The sequence below is a fragment of the Polyodon spathula genome, chromosome 3 (assembly GCF_017654505.1).
Source record: "Polyodon spathula isolate WHYD16114869_AA chromosome 3, ASM1765450v1, whole genome shotgun sequence".
Classification (NCBI taxonomy): Eukaryota; Metazoa; Chordata; class Actinopteri; order Acipenseriformes; family Polyodontidae; genus Polyodon; species Polyodon spathula.
Window position 1 is genome coordinate 33,244,601 of NC_054536.1, and position 23,576 is coordinate 33,268,176.

General features: G+C 35.7%; 1 protein-coding gene across 3 annotated transcripts in view; it reads right to left on the minus strand.

Annotated features, from left to right (window-relative positions):
* Positions 1 to 6,982: 6,982 nt before the first annotated feature.
* Positions 6,983 to 23,576, minus strand: part of pik3r4 (phosphoinositide-3-kinase, regulatory subunit 4) — a 35,018-nt gene continuing 18,424 nt past the window's right edge. The window contains exons 15-20 of one of the 3 annotated variants that reach the window (XM_041245086.1): positions 17,703 to 17,914; positions 17,413 to 17,544; positions 16,158 to 16,258; positions 15,830 to 15,918; positions 10,836 to 10,956; positions 6,983 to 8,945 (exon numbers count right to left, since the gene is read on the minus strand). In XM_041245086.1, the coding sequence (XP_041101020.1) occupies positions 8,775 to 8,945; positions 10,836 to 10,956; positions 15,830 to 15,918; positions 16,158 to 16,258; positions 17,413 to 17,544; positions 17,703 to 17,914 (826 nt within the window). In that variant the 3' untranslated portion in view covers positions 6,983 to 8,774. Of the gene's footprint in view, positions 8,946 to 9,229; positions 9,468 to 10,835; positions 10,957 to 15,829; positions 15,919 to 16,157; positions 16,259 to 17,412; positions 17,545 to 17,702; positions 17,915 to 23,576 lie in introns of those variants that run through there. The other 2 variants (XM_041245085.1, XM_041245087.1) reach the window with 2 other exon arrangements.

The window sequence follows — 23,576 nt, forward strand, 5'->3', positions numbered from 1 at the left end:
GTAAGCCTAGTTGGCAGAAAACAAGAAAAGAAAAACTAAGAAAACTAAGAAAAAAATAATTACTCTCTAGCCACATTCTTCGCAATGATACATAGTTACAAGTGTATCTACCACACTAAGAAAAAAATGCTTCAATTAAAGTATTGTGAGCGTTGCGGCCTGCAGGAGGAAGTTGCCCTTGAAAGAGCTCAAGTGATCACGGTCGTCCACAGAAACTTAACTGCATTAAGATACTAATACTAGTACTACTAATACTACTACACTCTATAAACAAATGTGTTAAAATTGAACATGGTTCAATTATAGAGCAATTATATAAACATGTTAACCTTTACAGTAAAAGCTTAGGCTAATTGTAACATTCTTCATGTTTTGTACCTGCTCTTCCAGCCGCCATAAAGTCGTTCCTGTTTAGCTCTACTTTTTTTTTTTTTTTTTTTTTTTTTTAATTTAGTGGACTTCACAAACTGCACAATATTACAGGATACTTATGCAGTTACCTGTAACGTTTATTTTAAAAACGAGCAACATCGCTTGAAACCAACTGAGATTCCTGCAAACGTACAATATTAACCTCTTTCTTTTCTTAACTCTTTGACATCTAGGTAGAATGAATATATTTGGGCTTGAATATGACCACTTGATGTTTAGCGCTTGTAGTTTGGCAGCCTTACATCAGAAATTAAAACCCAATGTATCTAAAGAAAGGCCTTTAGTAGCTGTTTCCAATGATATAATTATTTTATTGTGAAATGTATTATATGTTTTTTTTTTATATAAACTGCACTGCCCAAAAAATAATAAAAAATTGTATAAGAAATAATATTTCTAAAAACTGCCAATTTCGACCCCTTTCCAAGTTAGATATAAAAAATGATCAGTATCTGAGATGCAAAATGTTATGAGGATTTCAATAAAAAAATCAGACTTCAAATATCTTCGTCGTGGTCTGTATGCCAAATTCCCCAAAACTGCCCTATTTTCAGAACTGTCAGCTATTTAATGAAAGTAGGCCAGACTAAGAAAAAAAAATCACAAAGTACATTGCCAAATCTTATGTAAAACCTTTTAACATGCTAATGTATGAAAAGAAACAAGGGGAATTATTTGGTTTTGAAGAAACCCACGGAAGCGAACGTGTTGTGAACAGTTCGGTACTTTGTGGAAACGCCAGGCGGGCGGACTGTTTAAAAAGTACCGCTCCAGGGAGAGAGTGGTCAACAGTCGGTCACTCCTTCAGCAGGGGAAATTAAGGAACCTGGAGAAACAGACAAAGGATTACAAACTGGAAATGCACTGAGGGTTACCCAATACGTGGACACTGTCCATACTTACCTGTGAAGCTGCAATTGCGACCGGTGTCCACCAGAGGGCAACTGGATATACCTACCGGTGTTCCTGCACTGTTCTGGGGAATATTGAGGATTCTCCTGTACATAATGAAGAAATATACCCCACTCTACCCCACTTGGTAATCCATACACGTAGTGACTGTTTTTACCAGTATGAAGAATAGCTTCTGCAAGGCTAGATAGGGAAAAAGAAAACAGTCCAGTTAGAGCCCACAGGGCAGGTTTTCTTTCGATTTATTTGATTTCTTTACTCTTAGGAAATAATAAACTTACCAGTTTATTATACTGTCAGTGTCCGGTGTGTTCTCTCCGACTATCAACTTGGCTACTACACAAAACAAATAGTTTACACTATATATAACAAAAATTAATTAGAGCCTGGCAAGAAGAGATGGGAATGGAAAGCCTAGGACATATTAATATGTTAACTTAGATATTGGTTTGAAATAATGAGTACTGCAAAATGCTTACGATAGTGTTTCATATTAATCAACCCTAAAATTGGCAAAAAGCAAAGGTTGTCTTAAAAACCTGCTTTGACTGGATTTTGTATGAACAGTGAAGAAGGAAAGACTTCAGTCACTTTAAAATTAGTTAAATTTCTCAAACTAAACAAAAAGTATGTTTTAGACATTACAATATCAATTAAACCAAAGCATACTCACCAATAACAAATACACCACACAAGATGTCCCAGTACTAAACAATTTTAACACAGGAAGTGACCACAGACTTGTAAAATGCAAAATACACCCAAACACAGCACTGGAGAGAGGGAAACTCGTGATGACGAAATCCAACACAATCAACTTAGAAATGCTCCAGAATCAAAACCTGGTGTTTCAACTGGAACTGAAGAATAGATTCAGCGCTCTTCAAGATCTGCAAAAAGATGAAGCAATTGAGGTAAACAAAAACTATGAGGAAGTGACAGTGACAGAAAAAAATACTGGAAGACAGAATACAAAATGCGACCAGAAGATCACGCAAGAGACAAAATACATGAAGAAAAAAGAGAAATGAAATAAACAGCAGCTCTGAAGTCAAAGATTGAATACATTGAGCTCTGCAAGACAGTAAGAAAGTACATTACTGCAGATATACGGTAGTTCAACTGTAGATTGGTTAAGAAAATTATTGAAAACAACCAAAGCATGAAGAAAGCAAAACAAAGACTAATCATCGGGGAAAAAACAGATTTTAGCAATCAAACAAGAGGACGAGACTGTCATCAAGAACCGCAAATTGATTTTGAAGAGAGTTGAAGACTTTTACAGAACATTATATCAAGATGAAAAGAGCAACGTAGCAGGTGATGAAGATGAGACGGAAAAAACGCAGCCCGAGGAAGGAGTTCCAGACGTTCTACCGAAAAGAGTGGAACAAGCTATCAAACATATGAAGACAGGAAAGACACCCAGAGAAGAAGGCATAACGATTGTGACTTGGTTGCGGTCTCCCTGTTTTGACCATAGTCCAGAACATACTACAAATACATACGCATTAAAATAAATGTAATACTCTTTAAGCTTTTCTGCAGATTTTTATTTAAATTTCAAAACTGTAAAACCAAGTTAGTGATTTGCTATTTTAACAAAAGAATATGATTTGAATTGTGATGTTATTTTAATATAATCACTTTTTGTAACTATTAACTATTAACTAATGCTGATTTTTTTGTAACTATTAAAATTCAAAGTTAGTTCAGTTAGTTCATCTAAAATGGACTTCCACTTAAATAATGAGTGGAATTTTTGTGCATTAAGAGGCTTTTTTTTTTTTTTTTAGTTTTTGTTTTTTTTTGATCTTTAAATTCAATCCCGATTTTGAAAATGATTTATATATATGATATATATATATATATATATATATATATATATATATATATATATATATATATATATATATATTCAGTTTAAATCTAAAAATATGTTTGACCATCCTACCTTTAAGAGGGTCCTGGTGTTATGGCAAACAGTGTCACAATTGTAGTCAGCAGACATGCAAATGTATTTGTGCATGCCTAGTTTATACAGGGAGATTATAAAATCCTACCTGTCACACAATACTCAGTGTCATTGTGAAATCAACTTAGAAAACATTACTTATTTCTTGCAATTTATAGTTGCTCAATTATAACCTCTTGAACTAACTATGTTTGGTAGATGCTGGAAGATTTACACATCACATGTATCAAAACAGAATCACTTTCTGAATATGGACAATTACTGTAGATTTGTGAGGCAAAAATGAAACTAAGACAAAAAAATTGCAAGAAAAAGCAATGGCCATCTTAAAGAGTTTTTGTGGTAAATTCGTTCCCAACTTTTCTGTACAGCATTTTCAATATGTGTAAAAGCTATTTAAATACATGTTTTTCATTGGCAATGTGCATGCACTTGGCAAGGAAAGCTTGTGAAAATTCCCAAAAAATGGTTGCACTATTTTACCTGGAAAGTCTCATTTTCATGTGAGTTTCAAAGAAATGCTTGTGAAATCAACACCCACTTATACATCGAAATTCAGTTTCTTTTGAAAAAAATAGGAAATGAGAATTATGCACACAACCTTGCCTTGCATTGATTTACCACCTTGCCAGAAGTTAGCAAGAGTTTCTAAATTAGTGTGAACAGGAGAGAAGGAATCTGAGCTGCAAATCAATTCTCGACCTAGAAGAGAGCGTTGGTGGTACGCCTTCACAGGGATGGGCCGACTCAATGGTAGGACACAACAGGAAGTCGTCCATCTTGGGGAAAGGGCTTAGCTGTAAGACTGCTGAATGGCTCTATTGTTGTCAGTTGTGTTGTGTGCGGCGACTGGATAAAGTGCGGCACCGCACTGATCACAGGGAAGAGTTTAGCAGTACAAAGGGGGGACAGCTACACAAGTATAGTACTTATGCTGAAAAGTAAACAAGTCAGAGCTTGATACTGTATTTATGGTGTTATTGTTTTTGTTTGGGACTGCAAACCCACCATCGCTGGTAGCGGTGGTAACCTGTGAGAATAACCACGGTTGTTTTTGGAACTGCACCATAGTTGCTAATGAGTGCACTCTTAAACTCATGGGAAGGCCTGCACCATTCACATCCTGACAATTAGCAATAGAAAAAATAACTGTGTGGGATATATATATATATATATATATATATATATATATATATATATATATATATATATATATATATATGTGTGTGTGTGTGTGTGTGTGTGTGTGTGTGTGTGTGTGGTTAGACTCCTACAGAAAATAATGAGTGGGCGCTATAGGTTTATAGACTGCACATTTACAGTGCCATTGAAGTCAATTTTACACCTAAAAAGATGAAGACATTGATCTATAGATATTATTTCGGTAGCCGGGTCCATGAAAAATCATACTGTTAGTTAGATGGGAAAATCTTTATTTGCATTTAAATAATGATATTATGTGGAGGTTGGAACTAAGTTTTAGGCTACCAATAATCAGTATAATAAGAATGAATAGTAGAACATGCTGTCACTGTTTGGTAGATTTTCTATGGTAGGTTCCCAGCCCAGAAAAAAAAAAGTGACACTCACTCTCTAAACTATGAGGGCTATCCTTGCCTGTTCTTGAGAAATATTATTTGCAAGGCTATCGGTGCAATACTGCATTTTAAAAAAAATGTGCAGAACGCACCCACCACATGAAACCATTTGGGAAAATAATCTGACTATATTCACATCTCCTGGTACCCCAAAAATTGTTTAAACATTTAAAATAAATTGTATTTTGCACACACTAAGTGTCTGGTATAATGTTTAGACAATTATTTAAAACTGGAGAACAAAGATATTTTGTCCACAAAATAGAAAGTATGGCATTGTGACAGAGAAAGAATCGATGCTGCAAATCTCCCTCCCAACGAGAAAGGACACTGTGTAAAGACAATGGTATGCTGTTTAGTTGGACCTCCTTCATGGTAGGTGGAAACTGGAAGGTGACCATATTAGGAGGGGCGCGTAGTTGCAAGTACCCGGAACGACTCCATTGCAAGCAGCTGCGGGACGGCCCTCTATTGGAGAAAGCATGGCAACAGGTTGTTTGCAGGGAGGAGCGTATGGGTACAAAGGGGAAGCAGCTAAGTCGGCATGCTGCCTTGTAAACATAAACTACCGGCCGGAGGATTGCGTTTGTTGTGATACGTGTTTGTTTTGTTGGGTTTGTTTGTTGTCTGCAGAGGAGGAATATGGAGGCAGCGGCTGCAGCCACGGAGCCAGCCCGCATCATTAGAGCACTACACTCACCACACGACACCAGCACCACTCGGTGGATTAAGAGCACGCTTTCGTGCACAGGATTGTTGTGGAGTGTTGGGTTTATTATTTGGGCCTGCAAACCAGCTGTGTTCCCCCCGATACCATTACTGGTAGAGGGGTGGTTCTTTTTGTTATTTTATTAAAAAGACATTTTTGGGGAAAATAACTGTTTGGATATTGTTTTATTCACCACACCACTCGCACAGTTCACAGGCATCAACACACTGCAGGACATCTCAGGATAGCACATTGTTATCCTTTGACACACACAGTCAAGCACAATACAAGAGCAAAGGCACTCAGTTCTTTCAAGTCCTCAGAATGACCACAATATAGCCTACACACTAATAGCATACATCCAATTGAAGAAATATTATTGCTGCATGCCAAGCCAGATAGAATTTTCTCCGAAATGTTCAAGATTCTAATATCTAATAAAATATTTAAAACACAAAATAAAACATGACTAACATGTTTAAAGAGGATCAGAGCAGGATGGTTGGAAACATGTTAATATTATCAGAATGTCTTCATGTAAACAAATTGTTTTTTTAACTGATAAAAAAATTGAGGGGGTTTCTGCCTTAAAATACAATGTCTTAATCATTCAGTTTAAATAAAATTGGCTTAAAATGTAAAAAAGAGCAAAATGTGTACAAAGATTAAAAACAAACAAAATCACCCATCTCAACAGGACTCATTACAATACCTAATACCTTTCTAAACAAAGGACTAGAAATGAAATAAATCCACATCACAAATGTTGGGTTGACATGAAGGGCAGCCAGCTTTCTGACATCTTGTTTTTCAACAGCGAAATTCAACACTGATTCAGCTCCTTAATCGCCATCCGCTGCTGTGCTGAAGAGCTCCGCTTATATAATGGGACCGGACTGCACTTCTGCATTACCTGAATCTTAAAGGTGCACAAGACATCTACTATTATGTTACATTAAATGTATTAGTCTAGCAATACCCCTACATATGTTGAAGGTTTATGTGTTGCTCAAGTGAGATTCTAAATGCTTTATTTTATAGAAACCAAAAGTTATTGTAGCCTACTGTATCTGAGTGCTGTTTCTTTTTAATTTCCAAAAATAAATGCTTTTAGCAAATCATAAAACCTTACAAGTACACAAAAAAATACAAATCGAAAAATAACTATCAAAGCACCATATATATATATATATATATATATATATATATATATATATATATATATATATATATATATATATACACCACAAACAATGTAAGTGAGAGGTTGAAGGTTTTGGTATCAAGACAAAACTACAATGATTACTGTTTACACAAGACAATTACCTTCTTATTTTTTTAAAGTATAAACAAATATTCTTTATTTAGGTATCTACACTACATAGTTAACAAGACTATATATTTTAGGATGAAAGTTAGCCATATGGAACGAAAACACATTCTTAATGTATTTTTCTATAGCCTACCAAATCACTCAATAATAATTGCTTATATAGATTATTAAGGCATGATGATTAAAACAAAAGATGTTTCAGATGTGGCCTACTTTGTACTTCTGTATTACAATATGTAAGCAATAATACATAAGGAGGTATGAGTTGAACCGACTATAGATAGAGAACATGTTAATACTGTTCAGGTCAACTGAAATGGAGCTGTTTTTTGGATCTCCATGAAAATAAAGCCCCTTTCACACTGGCACTCCTACTCCTAGTGTGAAACCACATATCTGGGTCATACCCGGATCTCAGCGACCCACATCAGGATGTGGGTCGACACACTTTGACCTGGGTTGAGCGAGGCTAAATGCATGACGGCCGTTCGTAAACCAACGAAATAACAAACAGCCATGTCTATGTGAAGGTTTCACTTCTGCAAGGAAGGTTTCTGTTTAGCAATATTTCTGTTGCTTGAGACACACCAGAAGCCAGATTGCAGCAGGGATGAAAAAAAGCAACATTTGGGCCAACGGTTCAATCAAGAGAAGCTTGGATGGACGCGTCCGTAACAAGCTGCTTCCGGGGCATTGATACATGCATTGTGGACCTGACACCCAGATCAACCCTCCTTTATCAAAAGCAGTGTGAAATCGCGTAGCTGACCCGAATGACACCAGGTCCTGATCCAGGTAGGTTCCGACCCATGAAGAGCATGCCAGTGTGAAAGGGCTTTAGTAAATCCTTGTGGACATTTGGAGGCGCTGTTTCCACAATTCATCATAACACGTTACAGCATCTTCAAGGTCTTAATTTTCACTATTAAAAGACTGACACCTTTTTTTAGTGTTTTTGACTGATCATTTGGTCCAGCATTTAAATTTTCCACATTACAGAGGTACAGAAAAACAATTGTGTTTACTGTGCAATTGTGTGCCTGTTAATGTTTTTAGAAAAAAAAAAAAGCTTGTTATACGGGAACAGAACAACCTAACTGATTAGTAACATTCTGAGGATTTAGAAAACTCACGAAAGGTATTTAACCCTTTCAGTCGTAGCAGGACCTTAGCACCATATGTTAACTTAAAGGACTGACAGACTTAAGTCCAATTTATATATATCTATATATATATATAATTTTTTTTTTAATGTCTTTGTCCTGTTCTCACATATACTCAACAAAGGAATTATGTAACTTAATTTCACATTTAGCTCAACAAAAATAATTCAGGACTGAAAGGGTTAACAGGTTTGAAACAGTTTATTATAAACCTCAAACATTACCTCAAACATTACCAAGGAGCTGTACTAATATGACTTTGAATTAATGTTTAATTTGCACTGCACAAACTAAAGACTGTAATCACTTATATGTATTGTTTGTTGTCTGATTTAGTTTAGACATACAGTATCCCTAAACTACACACACAAAAAATGGCTTAAGTTTACCAATAAAAATTATACAAATTAATAAGCTATTTGCATAGCTTACATATTGTTTACAGAAAGCAAAGATAGGTTACATTTTTTTTTTTTTTTTTTACTGAGTACAGGAGCAAAATTGCATACTTGTGTTTTACCCTGACTATGTATTAAGATACACTAAATGCATGTTACCCCTAGTGGTTCTAAAGAAACAGTGGAATTATTTACATTATGCTAAAGTAGAATATTCTGAAATGCATTACACTTTGACTTCAGTGCATTAGACTTTATTTCCACACTTTCACAATCCCATCTCTGGAGGCAGTTACTATAAATCCTTGGGTTGTTTGGAAAGTAGCAATATCCGTTATGATATCATGATGACCCACTGGCAGGGATTCAGGTCCTCTACGGGGCACATCTTCTGTTGATCCACTTTTCTGTTTGCTGTGAATTTCCTGAGACAAAAAAGATGCAGTGTTTTGTTTTGTTTTGTTTTTTGTTTTTTTTTGTTTTTTTTTTTTTTTTTTTTTTAGTTTTTTTTTTTTTTTTAATATTAGGATAAAAGTTGGAAAACAAAATGTTTCAGCTAAACCCTTGTACAGTTGTATGCAAAAAGTTGACCTGACCTCTACATGGTACAAAGTTAAACATGACACCTTTCTGCAAATTTTAATACAGCATTACTATTTATTTGCATTTATTACAGATTCAAAATAATAAACAAAAGTGAACATGGCGCATGCAAAAGTTTGGCCATCCTTTTTGACCATTCTTAATTACTTCTTAAAAAGATGATTACTAAGGCCCAGAAAGGTTGATTCACTCGTTAGGGCTTCAATTAGTCAGGTGAAGTCAATTCCAGTGTTCCAGTGAACTACTACTCTGAAGTAACTTCATACCTTCTAATCTGTCAGACTGTGATGGTTGTTCTGCCTGGTTTCAACAACCATGGGCTCCTCTAAGCAGATGTCTGAGGACTTGAAAATGAAGATAATTGACATTCACAAAACAGGAGAAGGCTATAAAAAACTCTCTCAACGCTTCCAGCTAGCAATTTCAACTCTCAGAAACATTGTGAAGAAGTGGAAGTTTAATGGAACGGTTAAAGTCAAGGCAAGATCTGGAAGACCAAGAAAAACATCACAGACTTGCCCAAAAACTGGTCAGATCTGCACAATTTAACCCACAGGTCACTGCAAAGGACCTTCAGAACAGTTTAGCTGACACTGAAGTAGTTGTTCACAGGTCCACAGTACAGCATACCTTACACAACAAGGATCTGCATGGGAGAGTTGTCAGAAGGAAGCCTTTTCTACGACCTCATGACAAAAGTCAGCGTCTAAAGTATGCAAAAGAAAACCTTGACAAGCCTGAAGCTTTTTGGAACAATGTGCTTTGGACTGATGAAATGAAGCACGGGAGTGGCTTTATTATGCTTTGGGGTTGTGTGGCAGCCAGTGGAAACAGAAATATTGTGCAGGTGGAAGGAAGAATGGATTTAACTAAATATCAACAAATCCTAGAAGCTAATGTCCTAAAATCAGTCAGGACACTGACGCTAAAAAGAGGTTGGACATTTCAACAAGATGATCCAAAACATACCTCAAGATCAACCATGAAATAGTTACAAGAAAGAAGAAGAAAGGTTTTGGAATGGCCGTCATAGTCCCCAGACTTGAATATTATTGAAAAACTGGGGCGATCTCAAACATGCAGTGCATGTAAGGAGACCTAAAAATCTTTGAGGAGGAAGAGTTCTGCAAGAAAGAGTGGGAAAAAAATCCAAAAGGCAAGAATAGAAAGATTCTTAGCTGGCTACAGGAAACGTTTGGAAGCAGTTATATTTGCCAAAGGACGTGTTACCAAGTACTAAGTGACAGGGTGCCCAAACTTTTGCACGTGCCATGTTCACTTTAGTTTAATATTTTGAATCTATAATAAATGCAAATAAATAGTAATCCTGTATCAACATTTGCATAAAGGTGTCATGTTTAACTTTGTACCATGCAGAGGTCAGGTCAACTTCTGTTCACTGAAAGATTCATTGTAACATACATTTTTTTCCAGGGGTGCCCAAACTTTTGCATACGACTGTATATTATTATGAAGGCTTTACTTCATGTGCTGTAGACAACAATTACCTACCCTGTAGAGAAACATTTGAAAACCCTTAGTTTGCTGATGTGAACAAGACATTTTCCTCAACAAACTTCATGTATACATTTAAGTTAGGTTCTGTAATCTGGCTGTCCCTTAATGGCAAACTTTACTATATTATTAGGGTTATATGGTGCCACACAAATGTTTTTAGAACAGACTCAGACAAATTTATGAATCTTTCACACCTGTACAACCTCTGTTCCTTCAATGATCTTCCGGTTATAAAATACAGATGGGCAATGAAGGGCATCATTGGCTCCCCCTGCAACAATATAAGACCTCTCTGGGTAGGCAAGGTCCCAAAACCTGCAAAGAAATAAAGACACACTTATAAATTAGCACCCCTGCTTAGTTTTAGCCCTCTACATTAGATATACATATTTGGCCATATTCATATTATATACTTTACAGTACAGAGTCATTCCAGCAAATAACCCACTTGAGCTGGATCCTACACAAAATCACTCCCAGTGGCTACTGTATGCATTGAATATACAGTGTATGTATATATCTGTATAACCTTAGCTAATTTCCCTCAGCAAAAATTACGAGCAGTTTTGTTTCGGTATAAGCTACATATAAACTGCTTACTGTTATTTTGCCATTGCTGTACAATGTAGGCTTTTAACCACTTCAACAGCATGACGTACACATGTATGTCAGTTGAAAACCCACTTACAGTACAATGCCATCCGTGTGTTCATCAAGTTTCCCATTCTATTCTATGATCGGCTTCTCAGTATAGCGTTTCAGGTTTCACTCTAAGGCAGTGCTAATACTGTGGAATGTGCAATGAAAGTCAGGGGAGGGTCAGGTGACATTTGTATTCAATCTACCTGTGGACGTTTAGAAGACAGATATATTGCAGGAAGCCGTGTGTGTGTGTGTGTTAAATATTAGTGTTTAAAATTATTATTTTTTGTTTTATTATTAGTTTTACTTGTTATATACTTGTTATATAGCGAAAGCTAAACATGGCAACGTACATGGAGAGTGACAACGGGAGTGAAGTTGGTTCGGAGGATTTCAATACCAGTGATGCTGACTTATCACTCAGCAGTGATGATGAAGAGGATGTGGAGCCAAGAACAGTACAAACAAAAGAGCATGCAGCTACCTTACAGGTAAGCCAGCTGCAAACGGGAAGGTTTTTTGGTTTGAAATGGCAGTGCTGTGATGAAATACTATCAAAACACAGCACTGGGCAGAGGCAATGAAGCAGGCGTCAGCGGCAGCCAGATCCATCACAATGCCTGTGCAAAGTAGCCCTGTACACGGATTTGTGACTATCCCTCCAACACAAAGGAAGCAGAGACCGCAAAAAAGGTGCAGGGTCTGCTAGAAAATGAAAACAAAAGAAAGGACACAAGAAAAATGTGCAGTGGTTGCGAAGGCAACCCCGGGTTCTGTTGTATTGAACATTTCAAGAAATGGCACAGAGCAATTCGATAATGGCACACGTTTTGATGTTTGACTTTTATTTGATAATTACAATTTACTGATTACTATTGTTATTAGCAGCATTTTTGTTTTCATTGTTCAAACAAAAAATAAAAAATAAAAAATGTGTCAGCAAAAAGCACCATTGCACTTTTAATTTATAGTTCCCAACACTCTTAGGTGAAATGTAGAAAAAAAAGTCAATACCTGTCATACAGTAAGAGAAATAAACCGCTGAAATAAGGTAAAAATGTCCTTCTCCTCCTTTTTCTCTCAATGTATTTTTTTTTGCAGACCCCAGGCACTTTTTTCCACGCATATGTATATAACAGGACATCAGAGTTTAAAAACAATTAACATGTTTTGTCAGCATGGAAATTGGTTGATGAGAGTAACGCTATTTGTGGTTCCCACTGGACAGAAAGGAACGTTAATTTCTGAGAATTAGCTATGCTGAAGGACAGCCTATATATTTGGTAAAAGTAAAACATAAATATATACACTAATATAAATACTGAAATAAATGAATACATAGACATTTATTTCTTTATCTTGATATTTATTTTTCATTATCATATAAAACTGCCATTTAATAATGTATGAAACAAAAATAAATACTCAACAGTTTTTGTTCAATTGTATATTAGTGAAGATTTTTGTACGTAAAGGTTGTCATGTGTTCAGTTTGTCTCGTCTGTCTTTTATATATGTTACATGTATATATATATGTTAGTGTAAGGGGAACGGGTCACACCATTAGCATGGGAAGGGGGAGTGAGTGTATGAGTGGGGAGAATGTGTGTTCCTGTTTGCGAGGGTTGCAGAGCATTCTGAGAATTCAAAACTGTTTCCGACTACTACTTCCTAAACATGAAAAATATACTAAATGAACGAATCAAGCTTATTATGACAGTTTGCAAAATCAGACGAAATCTTTCAATAAAATTGGGATAACACAATCATTATTTACAAAATCTTGTTTGTCTCGTTACCTGTTAAAAACTGTAACTTTACTGCTATACTACTTGCAGTTTGTGGCGTGAAAGCTAGGGTGTGGGCATTGCAAGCTGAATGAGAAGCATGCTTGGGTTCGATTCCCACACAGTGTTTATATTGCAAACTTAAAAAAATATAAAATGTATTTTATTTATGTGTAACATAATTTGTGTGTTGATATGAATGACATTTTCATTGACCATACATTCTTTTTCACACATAAGTTTAACTAAGTTTAACATGACACATATATATATATATTTTATATATATAATAAGCTAGGGATACTATATATATATATCTATATAATTATATTCTATATATATGAGATAACACTTCTTAGATGTTGTCACTGCCGAAGAGAAAAGATGGCAACTCCTGCTAAATAAAAGCCTAAATCCCAACCGCGTCTCTCAATTATTCATACTTCATTAATTAAAACAACGTAAAAACAGGTACGCTGACGCGTTTCGACGTGTTGTCTTCATCAGAGCGTATTTAAAGTAGGAATCATTACATCTATTAAATGCAGCCGGTACTCATTGTTATTTAACACCATTATCCGATTACTAGAAATACTAATCTAGCAATCAATGCATTCAGTTCACATTGCATATACTTAGCAAGCTTAGCAAACATTGTTGATTCAACAATCCTCCCGTAAGGCCTACTGACGCAGATATAGGTTCAGTTATTGAACCACTATGTCAACATATAGATTTTTTTTTAATTTACGACCCTTTGTCCATAAACTCCCTTCATTAGTTTCTGATACATGTGATGTTCTTAACTGTATTAATGAAATCAGGGTGGTCCCCGATAATATTCTTGTGTCACTTGATGTCACTAGTTTGCACACCAACATCCCACATACAGAGGGCATTGATGCTGTCACCTTCTATTTAAATTCCAGACCCACTGAGGTTATTCCACCCTCTCAGTTAATTATAGATTTACTTGATTTGTGCTTAAATTCCAAATATTTTGTGTTTGAAGAGTAATATTTTTTCCCAGATAAAGGGTACAACAATGGGTGCAGCATACTCAAAACACTATAAAAAAGCCGGTCACGGATCATCACCACACACATTATGATTTGAGGGGTGGAGAAAGTAACTCTACCAGCTCGAGATGGGAATTTGATACTTGTGTTACTACGGAGAGAAACATACTGGATATTTGCCCTCCAAACATTAGAACTAATTAGTCTCAATGACGGAGTCGATTTGTGTTCTTTAATATGAAATCTCTGATATAAGTCAGAGATGTCACTTGCTTTATGTCGAAGTATTTTCAATGTTGAGAGTTTCTATTGCATTTATTTGTGGTATATTGTTGATGAAATAATATGAAATGATCAAATTTGGATATGTCAAACGCGTAAATATAGCGATATATTATATATATATATATTATATATATACGATATAGATATATATATATTATATATATATATATATATATATATATAAATAAATTTTCATTTATGTGGCAGATTGTTGCTGAACACATGTAGCACCTGGGAGGAGCACTCATTTTTTCTAATCAGAGTGGGTCAATGGTTTCTTGAAACTTGGCTTGTGTTTTTGATAACTTGCCGTTTTTTCACATTTCCAATGTCTTGTTTCAGATAACAATCCTACTGGCTCGTTAGGTGCAATAAATGGACCATATTACACAAAGTTTGGGCCAGATGCCCAGGCGTCATTCGTGCACAGTTTCCAAGTTTATAAACTTCAGCCAGTACAGTATTTAGACACGTAATAAATGTATATGTTAAATGATGTACTACTGGGATATCCTTCACTGTCTTATTATCCAGCTCACATTACATTTTTAAACATTGCTGACTTACCTGGCTCTTTGGAATGATACATTTTAATGGGATGTTAACACATTTGTGAACCTTTAGAAAGACACTTCAACACTTCAAAGCAAGCTAAGCAACGGCAATTTAAATCCTGATACAAAGTTACATGAGTCTAAATAACAAATCCTTGCTTCCCATGGCTGAGGGTCATGAAATGTGTATTAAATATTTGCACTACAGGGGTGGAAAAGCTAGGACATATGTTAGAGTACAATGAGTCAAGAAAGTGCATGAAGGCAAGCTAATTCATTTTCTGGGATCTCTGTTGGAGAGACACAAGAATAAACAAATAGCTTTGAAGAAAAACATATTACACCGTGTAACAATTTTTTTTTTTTTGTTGTTCCTGGGTAGTAAGTGTTATTTCCCAATTGCTTATGCCTCAAAAGTATAGAAAATGGCTATTATAATAGCCATTTTCTATACTTTTGAGGCATAAGCAATTAGGAAATAACACTTACTACCCAGGAACAAAAATTGTGTTACATAGTGTTATTAACAGATTATTTTAATAATGTATTTAAATATTACTGTATAACTATATCATAGATGGGACTCTGATGAAAGATATATCAATGCTTTTTGTTCAGTTATTTCAGCTACAGAACTGTCATGCATTTGAAAAATTAAAAGTAATCATGCCTAAACTACTGAGGACCTCAGGTGATTCTTCAAACAAGCCATTTTAAAGGATTTTAGTTTAGTTTGTGATTACTTTTAAAGTTTTTGACTTTCACTAATAAGTAACTAATTCCATGGTCAGCATATCCTATTAATTGCTGCACATAGTGAAAAGAAACAGCAGCAAGAATGTACTGCAGTTAAAAACTGATCCATACATAATTAAGAGATACTGGTTATGTTCCAGGTTACCTTATTCTCATGTCAGACCCAGCAGTCAGTAGTAAAGGGTTACCATCAGCAGGGCTGCAGTATATTCCATGGACACTATGGGGAGATGGCTGGAAACAACCAGAGATGGGAAGGAAAGCATTCATTAAAAAAGCTGCTATTATACAGAATTTGCAATTACACACAATTCACATTTACATAACTTCTATTCTTATTTAAAAAAAGGAATAAAAACTGCTAGGAAATACCACAACAATGTCCTATATTACTGTAAATAACCAGAAAATGCCACATGGAATTACCAGTAATTTTCCTGCACACTTTACAAAACATCAAAATAAACACAAACCTGCATTTCAGAGAGAGGAGGAGCCGAGCTGGCCCACAGTGTGAACTTCCTGTCTCCTGTTTCCATGTCCCACATGGACACCTCGTTATTTCCTTGCACAGCTAGAAAAACAAAACTAATGTAAATCAGCAATAATGATACAATCAGAGTTCAATACGCTAAGTTACTGATAACAATGTACTACATTGTGTAAAAATGCAGGACTATATTATTCTAGAAATGCCTGCAATTGAACTAGCTACATTTCATAGGTATGGCAATTACCATTATTCAATTTTTGCATACAAAGTGTATATAAAATGACAAAATGTGGTCCAACAGATCACTTCAGTAGATCATTAAATCATCACGTTTTTTTAGTCGACTCTACTGTATTATGCCTAACTAGGGAAAAAAACACAATAAGTGAAGGGGTTTATTAAAACTGGTCAGGTCTAAAGAACACAATACTACTATATAACTGAATACAGTGCTCCCTCGCTATAAAGCGGGTCTCGGGGGACACACAATATGAGCGTTATAACCGAAGAGCGTTAAACGGGGGAGGGAGTAGGGAGCGCCGCAGGACAAAAAACAACACACATCTGACTAAAGTACAAAATAAACTCCCTCTCTATAATGCATATACAGTGAAGCACAATTTAAAATGTCCGTGAATTAACCGTGCATAAAGCACCATGCAATCAATGCTATATTTTTGCAAAAAAAAAAAGTAACATTCCCACTCGTGGATCATTTTTATCACAATTAGCAGTTTTCAAACTATAAATAGCCTGGCTAAACAGCGGTCAGGAGTTCTGTTTGAAGCTACAGCCAAGCAAATCAAGTGTGAGAAGGACAGTGGGTTTGGGGTGGGTAAGAGGGAATGGGCTCGCCCCAGGTTTGGCTGCTGAAGCGGGGCTGAAGTGAAGCTGAAGCGTCTTGTCTCCCAGAGAAAGCCGTAGCACCTCTTGCAGCAAAAAAAAAAAAGTAAATACATTAGGAAAGATAACCATGTAATAAGCCTAATATTTATTTAGTTATAAAATAAAAGTGCCAGCACAGCTTTTCTTCCTTTTAGAAACTGTATAAAAAAAAAAGACAGAAATGGAGGTTAGACAGTTTGAACACCGGTACTGTATTTACTGTAGAAGTATTGCATGAATCACTAGTATAGGGAATTGGGGGACCTGCTGTAGGAGTGTTATATCCGAGGAGCATTACAACTGAGAGCCTTATAGAGGGGGAGCACTATACTACTAGAAACCTTGTTTACCTGCAATTACTGAGGACTGGTAGAGAGGATGCATAAGAAGACGCCTGATGCGAGCTCTTGCAGGGTGAGAATGATTGGAGATTGGTAGCTGAAACCTCATATCCCAGCAAGCCATTGTGCCATTGCTAGTACCTGTAACAATAATAATAAAGTACATTTTGGAAAATAATTATAAAAAACAATGATAATGTTGCAACAACTTGATAGGGCTAAAAATGAGTGCTAACTGGGGTTTTAAAATTTTATTTCATGCTGTACAGGCAGCAAAAGACATTAAATTAATATCTTACCAACACATAACCAGCACTGATGTATGTCCACGGCAAATGATGTAATGAGACCTAGTCTCAGGTCATGTTTCAGTGTCCAGGCATTAGTTGATGACCGGAGGTCCCAGCCAATGAGAGAACCATTTACTGTTGCGTAAGCTAGTACAGACTGAGCTCCAGAGCTGAAATGGTGCAAATCAACCACACAGCCATCATCTTTCTGGTCTAGGAACCTAGAGAACATAATTTCAGTTTATTTTACATGTACATTCTTTGTTATTTTTCAAACACCCCCACACAATGGTAAAAATATAGTATATATAAAAAAGTAGTATGGGGTGGAGATGTGAAGTACAGTTTATACATAAGATATCACATATTTATGGCTGTTCCCTTTATGCTAACTTTGTAGTTTTTGGACAGATATCACTTCTTTTTTATTTTTTCTTTCAATCAATTATTTAAAAAACAAACAAAAAACTCACTGGAATTCGAACCGCTGTATCCAGAGGTGTTATGACAAGTTTTGAGGCATAAAACCTGGATTCTCTGGATACTGAGACTAGAAGATTTGGTTTTCATATACTGTACTGCAACAAACCTGTTGTGTAGCATTTTTGGTTTTTGTCTGACTGTCCTACTTTATTCAGTCTCAGAAATACCTGCATCATATAAAATTGCACTGCAGTTACAACAGACGGAAGACTTGACAAGTTTACTCAGCTTTCTAACAAACAACTGTTTGATACAGACCCCAAGATTGGGTTCAGTCTGAATGTTGACAAATCAATGACTTGGGAGGGTGGGAATAAGAAAATTCATAGAGACGGAAATAACAGGGAAGCAGTATATCCCAAGACCGATAACTTTAACAACTATTTCTATTTTCTCCATGTAGGCGCATCTGGGGTCGAGAGGAAGTCAGTCAAGAGTCAAGAAGCTTCCGTTTAACATTCAAAATGACACATTCTACCCAGCAACATGACCTGAATACTGTAGATCCTGAAAAAATAACCGAGTTCTTGACAGTTAAGTTTGTGTGAGCCATAACCCCATTGTGACACTGGTACAGTAGTTTAATTAGGCACACAGTATTTATATTTATATTTATATATATATATATATGTATATATATATATATATATATATATATATATATATATATATATTTTTTTTTTTAGACAGACAAGCCAGTCATTAAAGCATTTAATAGCTCAAGTGTTTTATTTGGTGGTATTCATTTCATTTCTAGTTTTTTCTAGCACAATGTCACAGTGCTGTACCTCAGCATGACAGATTAACTTTTTCTTTTCTTTGCTTTCGGGAGACTTGCTATATGAGCCGATGCAGCTTCTATTTCTACCCATTTATTTATTGTCATCGGTGCAAACAGCTCAAAAGTGATGCCTTCAGTGGTATATTCCATGACTGCCAGGTATTTTGACAGGATGTTCTTTCTGATGCTTCCAAGTTGTTTACTTCCAAACTAGCACCTCACTGGAAAGGCCCTTATCGCATTGTTGAGAAACGGGGTCCAGTGAGTTATCTAGTTTGTTTAGAAGACACTGGACAAGATGTCAGGACTATCCATGTTTGTGATGTTAAACCCTTTTATCCTACAGCCGAAGAGCATGATTTCCAACTTCGTCAAAAAGGTGCTTGAAATCTTTAAGGATGATGATGTGGATGAAGAGTCGGAGTTTGCTGGTTTTACCAAAGAGGATTTAAACACAATGATTTGTGTTTTTTTAAAGGGGGGAGAATGTGGCAAACACGACATATCGATACTGTCCGTTTAAAAGAGAACTAATTGCGTATAAAAGGGGAACAATTAGCTTGTTGAGGAGGCTCGCTGGAGGTCACTTCGGGTGCTGTATGGAGGTTGGCGGTTCCTGTTTGTGATGCAGTCTGGGATGGAAGCCATTGTGTGATGTCATCAGGAAGTTTTGGAGCTGAGGGCTGTGACTGTGATGGTGTATTTGAAAAGAAAAACATTTTCTATATTATCAGCAGCTGTATGCGGAAAACGTTAACTACACTACTTGCCAAGTATTTGAAACAAACTACGTGCCGGAAGCCAGATGAACAAACAAGGTTAACTAACCTGTTTGTTCCAGCGGAACACGTCGTACAGTTTTGAACGTGGGTAGTTTGGTTTTAAGTTACTGAAAGGATTCCCGCATCGTTGTTTCGATTACTAAAGGGAAATTGACATTTCTGTGACTGGTTAAATATCCAATACAGTCTCTGTAAGGAAGAGAAAATAACTCGAACATAACTGACTTGCAGCATATTAAATGAACATTACTCTGTCTATCAGAACTGCTAAAGTATTACCGTCAATCCTTGTGTATTATACAGACGTGTGTTATTTTCTTTACTTTATTATTTTTCCCCTATTTATTTATTTATTTTGTTTTGACAAGTAAATAATGTTAAATATTGCTTTATAGTATACTGGTGTTTTTTGTTTCTGTATTTTATTTTAGTAAATTGTTAACTAATTTTTGCTTTGTTGATTAATTGTTGGGTATGTATATTGCATTGTGTGTGTTTGCTGAGACTATTGAAACCCAGCTTGCAGTTTAATAGTGTAATGTGGCTCGTGAGGGTATATTCCCGCAACCACTGCCGTTGATTGCTAAAGAGGTGTCTTTGGTAATACAATGGTAAAGTTAGTTTGTCTCTTTGAAGGACCGTATTTAAAGCAGGTTTCCAATAGGGATGAAAAGCTTTTCATTGTCTTGTACTATTTGTTACTACCATAGCAATTAACTGTTATTTTTTTTTTTTATTATGTTTGGTTAATATTTTGTTTTGTACATGTTTTGTTTTTTTTATTTTGTAATTTGGTTTAATTATTATGGTTATAATGCAACTTAAAGCTGGAGCCATTATTAAAGGGGGGAGAATGTGGCAAACACGACATATCGATACTGTATAAAGTTTAAAAGAGAACTAATTGCGTATAAAAGTGGGAACAATTAGCTTGTTGAGGAGGCTCGCTGGAGGTCACTTCGGGTGCTGTATGGAGGTTGGCGGTTCCTGTTTGTGATGCAGTCTGGGATGGAAGGCATTGTGTGATGTCATCAGGAAGTTTTGGAGCTGAGGGCTGTGACTGTGATGGTGTTTTTGAAAAAAAAAAATGGGAAAAAGAGCAGACAGTTTTCTATATTATCAGCAGCTGTATGAGGAAAACTGTTAACTGGACACTACTTGCCAAGTATTTGGTGTGGGAACAAACTATCGTGCCGGAGGCCAGATGAACAAACAAGGTTAACTAACCTGTTTGTTCCAGCGGAACAGGTCGTACAGTTTTGAACACCCCGGGTAGTTTGGTTTTAAGTTACTGAAAGGATTCCCGCATCGTTGTTTCGATTACTAAAGGGAAATTGACATTTCTGTGACTGGTTAAATATCCAATACAGTCTCTGTAAGGAAGAGAAAATAACTCGAACATAACTGACTTGCAGCATATTAAATGAACATTACTCTGTCTATCAGAACTGCTAAAGTATTACCGTCAATCCTTGTGTATTATACAGACTCGTGTGTTATTTTCTTTACTTTATTATTTTTGCCCCTCCCAGATTTATTTATTTATCTTGTTTTGACCCCAGTAAATAATGTTAAATATTGCTTTATAGTATACTGGGGTGTTTTTTGTTTCTGTATTTTATTTTAGTAAATTGTTAACTAATTTTTGCTTTGTTGATTAATTGTTGGGTATGTATATTGCATTGTGTGTGTTTGCTGAGACTATTGAAACCCAGCTTGCAGTTTAATAGTGTAATGTGGCTCGTGAGGGTATATTCCCGCAACCACTGCCGTTGATTGCTAAAGAGGTGTCTTTGGTAATACAATGGTAAAGTTAGTTTGTCTCTTTGAAGGACCGTATTTAAAGCAGGTTTCCAATAGGGATGAAAAGCTTTTCATTGCATTGTACTATTTGTTACTACCATAGCAATTAACTGTTATTTTTTTTTTTTATTATGTTTGGTTAATATTTTGTTTTGTACATGTTTTGTTTTTTTTATTTTGTAATTTGGTTTAATTATTATGGTCCGCCACCTGAGGGAGCCGGGCCGCCGCCGCCTCCGGCATAATGAACTTATTTTGGAGCCATGTGCATATATTTATATATATATATATATATATATATATATATATATATATATATATATATAATTATATATATATATATATATATATATATATTTTATTCATAAGCAATTTGTTTGGTTATTCAATTAATTAATAGTCCCCTTTTTCTCTGGTTGATTATATAGGACTTGATTAGGATGATGGGTTTTCTGGTCCTGGTAATGTGGTTAAGTTAAATAATTTGATAGGACATTTATTACTATCTGGCACCCTAGAGCTTGACGCCGTTACACATTACCGAAGGAAGGTTTAAACTTTTGATGGTACTCATTTGCATAATTTATTGGTGAAATCACCATACTAATTGTTTATATTTGATTGAAAATCCTATTATTTTACAGGTAATCCATTTTAATGAAATACAACATTCACATGTAGTTAAAAAAAATATGTTATATAGAACAATCATGTTTTTATTATTTTATTTTATTTTTTTTAAATAAACGGTGTTTATTTACACGTAATTGAGACTGCTTGCGATATACACAGTAAGCATTGCACCAGCACCAACTGCAGCAGACAAAGCTTTATTTAAGTCACCGTTCCAAGTAGGTTATCAGTCACATTTTACTACTACTAAAAATATGAATAATACTAATAACAATAATATGAACTTACGCTTGTCAAGTGACCGCAGAGATTGGTTATGCCTCCATCATGTTACGAGTCACTTGCACAGTTTGCATTCAACTTTTTTTTTTTTTTTGGTCGTCTGGGCATTTAACAAAAAAATCCCAAACAGCAGAGGGGTTTGGAGACATTTCTTTCAATAGAGCTTACGCCTTACGCACGGTACAATGCTGTCGAGATGGCCAATGAAGAAATTTTCTTCTGGATAACACGAGCTGGAGCGGAGAGGGGCGCACTGTGCTCAGTTTTTTAAATTAAAATTATTAGTGTTGGAGTATATTTTGTATGTTTCAAACATATTCTACCATAGCACTTCTCTTACACTGTCTTGTATACTAGGTATTCAGTATATATTTTACTGAAGCAATACAGCCTGGAGGTATGAGCCACTGCTTTGGATACTATATACCCTGCTCCACACACTGCAGTGGCGTCAGGTAAAGTTACTACGTAACATTTTGGTAGCGGCTTTTACGAACAACTTCTGTTTACGTAATATGCATTATTCAAATCAAAAGATCGAATTTTGCATCTGAGTGACATTTAAATGTGTGATTTATAGTACTCACACATTGTCAAAAAAATTAAATAAAAATACAGTGCATGAACCAGTCTGACAAACCTTCGAAGGTATAAAACAATCTTCGAATCCCTGGCTAGCGAACGAAACTTCGGACACAGCCCTACCCTTTTATAATGTGAATTACATTACATTAGTAATTCTTCTAGCAGGTACTGCCAGAGGTGAGACCTAACAAAACATTTCGTTCATCACAATGCTCTGCTCAACAACTTTTGCTACTAGATCGATGTTGCTAAAAACACTAAGTATGTAAGCTAAATTAATTGCGTATTGTTTAGTTTATTTCTTTCCATGCTACCTGCCTTCAATGAAGCTGTATTAGCAATTTTAAACCATGGCCGTTTCTTAATTGAATTATATTTCCTGAAGATGAAGAAATGAGCTCAAAACTATTTTTCTAGCTATACAATCCTTAAAGGAAATTGATCACTTTACTGTGTAAAGGATGTAGTCACTACACTACACACCGTTGGTTTCATAAAGACATTCTGTCTGGAGGCACACCTCTTTTTAAATCT